This window comes from Anomaloglossus baeobatrachus, chromosome 1 (assembly GCF_048569485.1).
Source record: "Anomaloglossus baeobatrachus isolate aAnoBae1 chromosome 1, aAnoBae1.hap1, whole genome shotgun sequence".
NCBI lineage: Eukaryota > Metazoa > Chordata > Amphibia > Anura > Aromobatidae > Anomaloglossus > Anomaloglossus baeobatrachus.
The window spans coordinates 195,965,088-195,977,442 of record NC_134353.1 but is presented as its reverse complement, the minus strand read 5'-3'; the positions used below and the strand labels follow the sequence as shown (position 1 = coordinate 195,977,442).

Here is a 12,355-nt window from a genome sequence, read left to right as displayed (position 1 = left end):
TCATGCGGTCATGAACAGTTGAGGTAGGAGTAAATGCTTCCCTTTTCTTTCAAAGTGCAACATTAAGAAACTGGGCTGAAAAAAATCTTGCAGCATGTTTTCATTCTATGATCCATTGAAGCAGTTCCCAAGTGTATAAACATCAGTTGCTACAGACCACTTATGAGAAATGTATCACTTTTCTTAAAATATAGTAGACCTTAGAAGGTTTCTGTTTGGCCTGTTGATCCTACATATAATACACTACTGTGCAAGCGGCTACGTTCTGTTCTGTTCTTGTTCCAGCTCTCTTTGCAGGTATTTTCTGAGCTCTCCCAAAGAGAACATAACTTACATTTTAGATTTTCGCTAACATGGAGAAATCAGAGTCGGCTGCAAAGATCCTAGAGAGTCTGATGGAAATACAGTTAGGTCCAGAAATATTTGGACAGTGACACAAGTTTTGTTATTTTAGCTGTTTACAAAAACATGTTCAGAAATACAATTATATATATAATATGGGCTGAAAGTGCACACTCCCAGCTGCAATATGAGAGTTTTCACATCCAAATCGGAGAAAGGGTTTAGGAATCATAGCTCTGTAATGCATAGCCTCCTCTTTTTCAAGGGACCAAAAGTAATTGGACAAGGGACTCTAAGGGCTGCAATTAACTCTGAAGGTGTCTCCCTCGTTAACCTGTAATCAATGAAGTAGTTAAAAGGTCTGGGGTTGATTACAGGTGTGTGGTTTTGCATTTGGAAGCTGTTGCTGTGACCAGACAACATGCGGTCTAAGGAACTCTCAATTGAGGTGAAGCAGAACATCCTGAGGCTGAAAAAAAAGAAAAAATCCATCAGAGAGATAGCAGACATGCTTTGAGTAGCAAAATCAACAGTCGGGTACATTCTGAGAAAAAAGGAATTGACTGGTGAGCTTGGGAACTCAAAAAGGCCTGGGCGTCCACGGATGACAACAGTGGTGGATGATCGCCGCATACTTTCTTTAGTGAAGAAGAACCCGTTCACAACATCAACTGAAGTCCAGAACACTCTCAGTGAAGTAGGTGTATCTGTCTCTAAGTCAACAGTAAAGAGAAGACTCCATGAAAGTAAATACAAAGGGTTCACATCTAGATGCAAACCATTCATCAATTCCAAAAATAGACAGGCCAGAGTTAAATTTGCTGAAAAACACCTCATGAAGCCAGCTCAGTTCTGGAAAAGTATTCTATGGACAGATGAGACCAAGATCAACCTGTACCAGAATGATGGGAAGAAAAAAGTTTGGAGAAGAAAGGGAACAGCACATGATCCAAGGCACACCACATCCTCTGTAAAACATGGTGGAGACAGCGTGATGGCATGGGCATGCATGGCTTTCAATGGCACTGGGTCACTTGTGTTTATTGATGACATAGCAGACAAGAGTAGCCGGATGAATTCTGAAGTGTACCGGGATATACTTTCAGCCCAGATTCAGCCAAATGCCGCAAAGTTGATCGGACGGCGCTTCATAGTACAGATGGACAATGACCCCAAGCATACAGCCAAAGCTACCCAGGAGTTCATGAGTGCAAAAAAGTGGAACATTCTGCAATGGCCAAGTCAATCACCAGATCTTAACCCAATTGAGCATGCATTTCACTTGCCCAAATCCAGACTTAAGACGGAAAGACCCACAAACAAGCAAGACCTGAAGGCTGCGGCTGTAAAGGCCTGACAAAGCATTAAGAAGGAGGAAACCCAGCGTTTGGTGATGTCCATGGGTTCCAGACTTAAGGCAGTGATTGCCTCCAAAGGATTCACAACAAAATATTGAAAATAAAATTTTTTTTTTTGGGGTTTGGTTTATTTGTCCAATTACTTTTGACCTCCTAAAATGTGGAGTGTTTGTAAAGAAATGTGTACAATTCCTACAATTTCTATCAGATATTTTTGTTCAAGCCTACAAATTAAACGTTACAATCTGCACTTGAATTCTGTTGTAGAGGTTTCATTTCAAAACCAATGTGGTGGCATGCAGAGCCCAACTCGCGAAAATTGTGTCACTGTCCAAATATTTCTGGACCTAACTGTAGATTGAGCAGCCTGCACAGTAGTGTGTTACATGCAAGCTTTACAAGTCAAATGGTATAAAAAATTTATTAAAATCCAATTGCCATGTTTGGGTTTTTTTTACTTATAAAAAAGTACATGGAATAATAAAGTGTTCAGTGCTTAAAGGCACTAAGTCTGGACTTTTGATTTGCAAAGTTCATCTCCTGTCTTTCTAAATTGATTTTACTGCTTCACTTTCAATCGACTAGAAGTTCTATAGAAGATCGTCCATTTGAGGATCATCTGTCAAAGATATACATGTTTTCCCTGGCTTTCTTCCCAGTCACATCAATGGAAAAGTCACAAAGTCTGCTATTCCTGTAAATAGATTAATAAGAAAAAAAAAACAACTTCATTCTAAGAACCAATATGAAGCAAAAGAAAAATAAATAAAATAACAGGCTTAATAATATACTTAATAAGTAACATTTACAAAGTGCACCTTTAGATGAGCAGGCATTCTGATGTTAACTTATGTCATACAATGGACTCTTCAACCTTCACTTTATCCTGACATCCATCAAAACTGAGGAATTATTTTACCGGACTTTATACCTGCTCTTTTATAATAATTGCTCTGCAGATTAAGTGAATTTAACATTAAAATGGTTTCAATTCTGCCTTTTCAGCGCCAAATTTTTCCCAATGTCATCACAAAGCCTATAAAAAGACATGGGCTGGGGTGTCATTTGAAATGGACAGATTGCAAATTGTTATTTCCTTCAAGTAGTGGTGGCCGAACATGAACAGGGCTTAGAAGCATTTTACAATGCAGCTTGTAAACTATATAAAAACAGGCTAAATCATTGGAGCCCACTGTTTGCCACCAATCCAGTCAGTTTCAGTTCAGTGCACTACTCTGATGCTGCAGAGGTAATGCTGCCTCTGCATGCAGATTCATAGAGCACACAGCTGGGGTAAATGTGTGATGATGCCACAGGATGAACAGTCAATCAAGCAGCAGCACATTGTCCCCTACCTCTCCCAACAGCAGGAAATCTGGATGTGGTGCCCTCTTGAAAAAGCAAAATGAGACAACCTCTTTCAAAAAAATCATTGCAATATTGCTTGTAGAGCTGAAACTTCTGGTCTTTTTTATCCCAGATGGCCACATTAACACAATTCAAAAGAAAATGGCTGCAGATCCCGTGAACTTGTGATATACATGTTGGTGAATATTAAACAATAGTGATGAGCGGACAACCGGGACTGGCTGACCGCGGTGATCCGGTTTCTCAAATCCGGTTCCGGTCCCCAGATAAGTCTATGGGTACAAGAATCCGGCGATTAAAAATGGTGGTAGAAGGGATATGGAGATGGGAGCAGGTGCGGTGTACTTACCGAGGCTCCGGCATGGCTATACGCTGCTCCCAGGCCTTGCATTCACTAACTGGGCTGCTAATTACTGCTCATCCATATGCACTGCTTTCCCAGTCCACCAGCGCTTGTGATTAGTTGCAGTCAGATGCGCCCTGACCCTGAGTGGCAGCTGACTGCAACTAATCACAGGTGCCAGGACGGCTGATGGGCAGGGAAAGCAGTGCAACTGTCTGCGGGTCAGTATCGTGGTATAAAAATAAATAAAACAATTGTCATAGGGTCCCCCCGTATTGTAATACCAGCACAGATAAAGCCTACGACTACAGGCTGCAGTCCCCAGCCGCGCGCCTATCTTGGCTGTGTATCAATCTAAGAAGAGCTGCATATGGATTTTTTAAAATTTAAATAATTAATTTAAAAAAAAAAAAAAAACGGCGTGCGGCCCCCCCAATATCGATACCCAACCAAAATAAAGCCGAACAGCTGGGGGCTGGTATTCTCAGGCTGGGGAGGTCCAGCCTAAAAATATCAACCCCCAGTTGCCCGGAACTGTAGCATCCAATGCAACAAACCCGGCGCTTTACCCGGTGGTTCTTCCAGATTACCCTGGTGCGGTGGCAATTGGGGTAATATAAGAGGTTAGAGCTCACAGCGTCACTAAGCTCTAGGTTAGTAATGGCAGGCGTCTATGAGACCCCCCTCATCACTAATCTGTAAGTGAAAGTAAAAAACCACCAACATCGAAAAAATTCTTTATGTGGAATAAAAGACAAAAAAACCCACCCTCTTTCACCACACTATTAATCCTCAAAATACCTCTGCAGGTCTGACGTAATCCACATGAGGTCCAATGACGCTTCAGCTCTGCTACTACATCTGAAGCATGGAACATGACTGCCCGCTGTTGGCGCCAGAGAATGAATGAGCCGCAGTGATCAGCTGTGACGTCACTCAGGTTAGTTGCGGTGACAGCTGGAGTCCTCCACTTGTAACCGCAGGTAACCTGACCTCAGAGGACCTCTTTAAACTTAGTGAGCTGACCTGCATCTCCTGGCAGAGGACAGCATTTTTTTGCAAAGAGATGCAGATTTGGTGCCGAAATTTTTTACACCATATGCCTGCAACTGGGCCGCCCCGTGCCCAGTTACTTTCAGGTTGCCTCAGGGTCTTCAGGGACTGCATGTACGGGAGTCTTCTGGTCACAGGTAGGTTGACTTCTATAGGATTCGTGACGCCACTCTCGGTATTGCGGTCAGGGTGACCGCCACTGCAGTTTAGGGGGCACCTGGGGCTGATGGTAGGTGCAGTCAGTTATTGTGGCCTCCCAAGAGTGAGGCTGGCCCCAGGGCCCGGTGTAGGTGTGTAGTACCACAGGTCGCAGAAGGATTCACACGCACAACAGCAATGTCTTTCAGGGTTTTTACTCACTTCAGATGGCTGGGGTGAGTTAACCCGGGCGATGCTTTGGTAGACCAGGAAGAACCAGGTATCCCTTTGGCTGTAATAGGGGTGACTGCTGACTCGCCTTCCAAGCCCCTCTTGTTTTGGGGTGACCCCGACCTGAAGTCCTGCTGGGATCACCCAGGGAAGTCGCCTATATCATTCTCCCCTTTCTGGCCCGTATGCGGGCAGCGTGAACCAAGTGATTCTGGCTGCTTGCCGTCAGTCACTTATGGGCCCCTCATTGCTGCTGTAGCTTCGGACTCTGTGTGTGGTTGGTGGAGAGCATGCAGTGCCCTCACCGGCAGGTGTAGCAGGCCAACTGATTGGGCCCCTGCTCTGGGTACCTGTACCCCATGCGGGCACGGTCTACTGGCAGTCCCCGTACTCAGCCACCCCTCTGCACTACGGCCTCAGGTGGTTTTCGGGCGGCACTACCAGGTAGCCCTTTCTCCCCCGCCAGCAGCCACGAACGGTGCAGTGTCTGGAAGGGCCCTGCTCCACTTTGCTCTGCCCTCACCAGACGCGACTCTTCACCTCCACCTCCTCTGACTGACTCTTTGCCTCTGCACACCCCTGTTCCCAGTAAGGCTGCTTTCACACATCCGGTTTTTCCTGTGCGGCACAATCCGGCGCTTTGCAGAAAAAACGCAACCGTTTTTTTTTTTGCCGCCGGTTGCGTTTTTTTTTTTCATAGACTTACATTAGTGCCGTATTGTGCCACATGGGCTTGCGTTCCGTCCGGTTTTGGCCGCATGCGGAAGATTTAGCAGATGCGGCGGCCGGATGGAATGTTGCTTGGCACGTTTTGCAATGCATGCCTATGGACGCTGCATGCGGTTTTTTCCACTGCGCATGCTCAGTAGCCTGCCGCAAGCGGCAAAAACGGGCCGCATGTAAAAAACATATGCAAAGGATGTGGTATTGTCGCCGCATCCGTTGCATAGGTTTTAGAGCCGGATTGGCCGGCTCTGCTAAAACCGGAGGTGTGAAAGCAGCCTAACACCACCCACCACTAGCTGGGAGGTGAGGGCCACGCCCCCTCCCTGAGTCTGCTCAGGGGTCCCCTCTAGCTGTGTGTGTGCTCCTGGTTACTGGTGTTCCGTGTGTCCACACCCTAGTCAGCCTTTGGGATTACCTGTGTTGTACTGCTCCCAGCATGGGTGCAGTACTCAGTGGTGCCTGACTAGGTCAGGGGTGCCACACACCCATTCTACACATCTCATGCAGTTTTCATGGGTTTTTTTTGCCACAAGGTATAAGATCGTGTGCTTTGATATAGTGTAAAAATGTCATCACCAAATTTGATTGTCTTGGCCCAAAAATGCAAAAAAAAAAAAAAAGTTTTTTTTTCCCCTGCCAAGGAGGTACAAATCTAGTGCTGAAATCTGGTGCTGACATTTCAGCACCAAAGTGGTGAGGGAGGGTGTTTTTTGTCTTTTATTCCAAATAAAAGGATTTTTTCGTTGTTTGCCAGGGGTCGGCACTGTCAGTGTTAAAGGGCTGGCGGAGAGTGGGGTACGGACCTGCACTTTAACACTGACAGTGCCGGCCAGAAGCAGGGAGTGCAGGACTGCCCTGCACTCCCCTCCCACGGCCATCACTGTCAGTGTTAAAGGGCTGGCCAGGGCACAGCCCTGCACTTTAAGCCAGAGTGCTTCAGGTTACCAGAGATCATACCGTGGGAACCCAGGTATGACCGTCGGTGAACTGAGTGATGTCACTGCTGCCAAATGGGTCCCTCTTGTCAGTGTTTCCCAGAGCCTGGAGAGATCGGCTGTGGGCGCATCTGACTGCAAGTAATCACAGACACCAGGACGGTCTATGGGCGTGGAAAGCAATGCATGTGGATGAGCAGTGATGAGTGGCCCAGGAAGTGAAGAAGAGTCCACGGGAGCAGTGTACAGCCGCGCCAGAGCCTTCTTAAAGTATGAAGGGCTTGCTTCATTTTTATTTTCTTTATATTTCCTTTTTTTTTTTTTTAAATTTCCTGAGTGTCGGATCCGGATCAAGATCTGGAATCCCGGGTCCGGCACCTGGGCACTCTTACAGTCCAGGTCCGCCCATCACTATTAAACAAGTATTCTGGAATGTTATTGACTTAAGGCCCAGTCACACACAACGACTTACCAGCAATCCCGACAACGATACGTCCTGATAAGGATCGCTGGTAAGTCGCTGGGAGGTCGCTGGTGAGATGTCACACAGTCAGGCCTAACCAACGACATAGTAATGAAACAGGTCTAGGTAGCGACCTGTATAACGATCTCGGCGGTCATTGGGACCTTGTCACACAGCGTCAAACACAGTGATGCGTCCTGCCTAGCAGGACATCGCCTTTGAAGAAAATGGTCCGGACCATGCTGCAACTGTGGCGCCCTGGACAAGCCAGGACGTCACAGGTACTACAACAACACACCCCACACCCCGGCTAGGCACACCGAAGTCAAACACAAATCCTTGTTGCCTCCCTCCAGGGGCTGATGTCCACACCAGGGGGTGGGCCAGGCGGTTGGCCCCGCCCACTGAGGAGTTCACAGTCCTGGGGGCGGGAAAAGGAGTCAGATGAGTTTTGAGAGGAGTTTGAGGAGTGAAGTGATAGAGGAGGCTGACTGTGTCCGGGTGCGTGGCCCGGGCACTTACAGCAAGGTTGGCAGATGATGGTGACCGTCTGCAGGAGAGGCTGATTGGAGCGAACCGTAAGGACCGGGGGACGGGTGGTGGCCCGCCGGTACCGGACCGGGGAACGAAGAGAAGCCAGCACCATTCGGCAGGGCTTACGGACCCCGACCAGGCTAGGAGTCGCCGTAAAACTGGTCAAATCCGTTAGCGAAGGGAACCGCCGGGGTTTCCCAGCAGTCAAGACCCGATTGAAGACAACAGCTCACACCGTAAAGGGAAACAGTCACCGCCAAGGCTACAGTTCCCAGGGCCAGAGCCTGCGGGCAAAAGGGGCTCCCTCAGCATCCATCCAAGCTGGGGAGCGGGTTACCGGTGGGAAGCCATTGGAACCGTAAACACAAAACAGGTGCAGGGAAAGGCAGCCACCACCAACCTACCGGGAGAACTATTGCAGCCGTCTGTGGGACCCGTCCATCCAGCCGTTTGTTTTACCGGAGACTTTGCATTGATCATTGGCTGAATGAGTACAACCGTGCCGTGCGGCACAGCGCTGCCCCCGCGACCCTGCACCTCACCAGGCCCCGTAACCCGCCTGCCATCCATCCCTACCCCTCACCGGGCCCCGGGACAACCAACCCCCCTACTCACGGAGGGGAGAACCAACATCCAAGCTGCTCCCTGTCACCGCTCCCGGGATCCCCGTCCAGAGCAGCGGTGGTGTCACAACCTCACCACAACCGTGGGTGGCGTCACGGACAATAAATCCCCAAAACCAAACCCCTTTTCACTCACGGGCGAGGAGCGCCGCTCGAGTCCCCGGGATCCGGCCCACCGCTCGAGCCACCACCGAGCAGCAGCAGCAGAGGAGCCGGACCCGAGCAGTGGGTGAGCGCAGCGTCCCCTCCTCCGCCCGCGACACAACGACTAGCGATCTCACAGCAGGGGTCTGATCGTAGGTAGGTGTCACACATAACGAGATCGCTGGCGAGATCGTTGCTGCGTCACAGAAATTGTGACTCAGCAACGATCTAGTTAGCGATCTCGTTGTGTGTGACGGGGCCTTTACAGAAATCACAGTGAATTGGTCCTACTGTTTAGGAAAACATTACAAAGATTTTCCATGCTTTCACACATTAAAGAGATTATCTAATACTTTTATATTGATGGCCTATCCTTAGGATAGGTCATTATGATCAGATCAATAGGGGAGCGACACACAGGTGCCCCAAGGATCAGCTATTCCCAGCCGGATGTGCTTAGTTGCAGAGTAGAACTACACATTTCTGCTAACTGTATAATGGACCCACCCCTAATCATTTGAATAGGAGTAGATCTGCTGTACCCCTCTGCGGCCACTATACAGTTGTCAGAGCTGTGTACTTCAGTTCCACAATGGAATACATATGGCCACCGCTAGCACCAAGAACAGGGGACCGGAGGTGGTGCTTTGTGTCGCATGACCTCCCTATCTGATTGATTACCTAGTACAGGTCATTACTATAAAATACTAGTCAACCCCATTAAGGGATAGTTTAGACAAATGAATTAAAGCGTCTGTGTGCTGTCTGTATGCAAAACTAATAGCATAAGAACAGCACACTGACCAATGCAAGTCAAAGTGGTAATTCAGATGAACGTTTTATACAAGGACTGATGGTCTGTATGTGATAAAACAAAAAAAAATTAAAAAAATAAAAGTCACAGTATGCACTACTTTCTGGATCAGACTCATCCACTACAATTCAATGGGTATGTAAAGAATGGATCACATACAGGTTAGCATCAGTATGTCATGCATTTTTTATGGATCCATTACAATTTAAAGAGGACCAACCAGCAGGATTGTCATATATAAAGTAAAGCCAGTGCTATACTGGTGCTAGCATGCTGAATGTAAGCATAGGTTTTGTTCTGAGATTGGATGTTTTATTTCAGAAATAAGTGCAAGTAAAGTTCCAGCAATACACTGCTATTTGATTGATAGCAGCTACAGAATATCTAATAAGTGGGTCAGGTTTTGCTAGTTATTCCCACCCCTGTCTGCTGCCTGGCCTTGGTAGATGTTAGACTGTATGGGCTCCTTCCAGGTATGAGTCATTTCTTTTACATGAAAGCGGTGTGTTCGAAATGCAGCCCAAACAGTCTAACATATAGTAAGGCAAGGCAGCATACAGGGGCGGGAATAGATAGCAAAACCCCACCCACATATTATATATTCTGGAGCAGCTATCAAACAAAGAGCAGTGCATGCCTGTAACTTTACTTGCATATATTTCTGAAATAAAATATCCATTCTCTGAACAAAAGTTATGCTTACATTCAGCCTCCTAGCGCCAGTATAGCACTGGTTTTACTTTATATATGAAAATCCTGATGGTTGATTCTCTTTAAAAGTTAGGAAGTTGTATTCGTCCTTTATCATTTGTTAAATTGCTCATGTAAGAAACAAAATGCCATGTGGATAGACAAAATGGATATGTGAATTACATACAGATGGACAAAATGGACTGCATACGGACATAAAAAACTAATACAAGGATGAAACTATGGATGAAAAATTGTCAGTTTTTTCCAGATGTAACAGTGACAATTTTGCATATGGTCAAGTGAAACCGGCCTAAAGGCCGCTTTACACACAACGACATCGCTAACGAGATGTCGCTGGGGTCACGGAATTCATGACGCACATCCTGCCTCGTTAGCGATGTCGTTGCGTGTGACACGTACGAGTGACTGCTAACGATCCAAAATACTCACGACATCGTTGACTGTTGACACGTCGTTCATTTTCAAAATGTTGTTGATCCCCTGGGACGCAGGTTGTTCGTCGTTCCTGAGGCAGCACACATCGCTATGTGTGACACCCCGGGAACGACGAACAACAGCGTACCTGCGTCCTCCAGCAACGAGGTGGGAGTGACCTTCATGTGGCTGCTCTCCGCCCCTCCGCCTCTATTGGTTGCCTGCTGTGTGACGTCGCTGTGATGCCGCACGAACCGCCCCCTTAGAAAAGAGGTTGTTCGCTGGCCACAGCGACGTCGTTAGGTAGGTAGGTATGAGTGACACGCATTACCGATTTTGTCCACCACGGGCAGCGATTTGCCCGTGATGTACAAACGCCGGGAAGGGGTACGATCGCTAGCGACATCGATAGCGATGTCGCAGCATGTAAAGTGACCTTAAGGCTAATTCCACTCAGCACGTGGTGGTTAACAATAGTGCTTTTCTCATTGTTGATTTTCTAATCATTATTATAGAATTATTCTAACTTTGATATACTATAATCAGCTCATATATTTTCTAAGAGCTCCTGACCAAATAGTTGCTCTAAGTCTGAGGCCACATGGGGATTACTGTGAGTCCTCGCATGACACGGCTCATGCTCGCTGTAAGCGGGAGCAGAATGTCATGCGAGTGTCATGCGACTGTGGTCTAATTGTACGATCAGACCACAGTTGCAGAGGGGAGGGCTGGCGCTGCAGAGGAGAGGGAGGGATTTATCTTCCTATCTCTTCCGTTGCCGGCTGATGCGAGAATCGCACTGTTCTCACATTACACTGGTGTAACGCAAAGAAGGGAATTTTGTTTACTTACCGTAAATTCCTTTTCTTCTAGCTCTAATTGGGAGACCCAAACAATTGGGTGTATAGGCTATGCCTCCGGAGGCCGCACAAAGTATTACACTTAAAAGTGTTAAGCCCCTCCCCTTCTGCCTATACACCCCCCGTGCTCCCACGGGCTCCTCAGTTTTGGTGCAAAAGCAAGAAGGAGGAAAAGATTATAAACTGGTGTAAAGTATATTCAATCCGAAGGAATATCGGAGAACTGAAACCAAACAACATGAACAACATGTGTACACAAAAAAACAGGGGCGGGTGCTGGGTCTCCCAATTAGAGCTAGAAGAAAAGGAATTTACGGTAAGTAAACAAAATTCCCTTCTTCTTTGTCGCTCTATTGGGAGACCCAGACAATTGGGATGTCCAAAAGCAATCCCTGGGTGGGTAAAATAATACCTCGTAATAGAGCCGTAAAACGGCCTCTTCCTACAGGTGGGCAACCGCCGCCTGAAGGACTCGTCTACCTAGGCTGGCATCCGCCGAAGCATAGGTATGCACCTGATAGTGTTTCGTGAAAGTGTGCAGGCTCGACCAGGTAGCCGCCTGACACACCTGCTGACCCGTAGCCTGGTGCCTCAAAGCCCAGGACGCGCCCCCGGCTCTGGTAGAATGGGCCTAGAGCCCTGAGGGAACCGGCAGCCCGGTAAGCTTCGAGAATTGGTTCCTTGATCCACCGGGCCAGGGTTGATTTGGAAGCCTGTGACCCTTTACGCTGGCCAGCGACAAAGACAAAGAGTGCATCCGAGCGGGGCAGGGGCGCCGTACGAGAAATGTAGAGCCTGAGTGCTCTCACCAGATCTAACCAGTGCAAATCCTTTTCACATTGGTGAACTGGATGATGACAAAAAGAGGGTAAGGAGATATCCTGATTGAGATGAAAGGGGGGTACCCCCCTTGGGAGAAATTCCAGAACCGGACGCAGAACCACCTTGTCCTGGTGAACCCCAGGAAAGGGGCTTTGCACGACAACATTGCTAGCTCAGACACTCTCCGAAGTGAAGTGACTGCTACTAGGAAAATCACTTTCTGCGAAAGGCGTGAGAAAGAAATATCCCTTATTGGATCGAATGGTGCTTTCTGAAGAACCATCAGCACCCCGTTCAGATCCCAGGGTTCTAACGGCCGCTTGTAAGGATGAACGATGTGACAACCCCCTGCAGGAACGTGCATACCTGTGGAAGTCTGGCTAGGCGCTACTGGAAAAAACACAGAGAGCGCTGAGACTTGTCCCTTAAGGGAGCCGAGCGACAAACCCTTTTCCAGTCCAGATTGAAGGAAG

The 12,355-nt window shown here is 47.7% G+C and overlaps 1 protein-coding gene across 3 annotated transcripts in view; it reads right to left on the bottom strand.

Moving 5' to 3' along the window:
* CTSO (cathepsin O) overlaps positions 1 to 12,355 on the bottom strand; it is a 121,698-nt gene that overhangs the window by 65,724 nt on the left and 43,619 nt on the right. Inside the window, exon 8 of one of the 3 annotated variants that reach the window (XM_075335344.1) lies at positions 1,542 to 2,394. The exons of the other annotated variants lie outside the window; for them this stretch is intronic. Coding sequence (XP_075191459.1) covers positions 2,360 to 2,394 — 35 coding nt within the window. The 3' untranslated portion in view covers positions 1,542 to 2,359. Of the gene's footprint in view, positions 1 to 1,541; positions 2,395 to 12,355 lie in introns of those variants that run through there. 3 annotated transcript variants of the gene reach the window in all.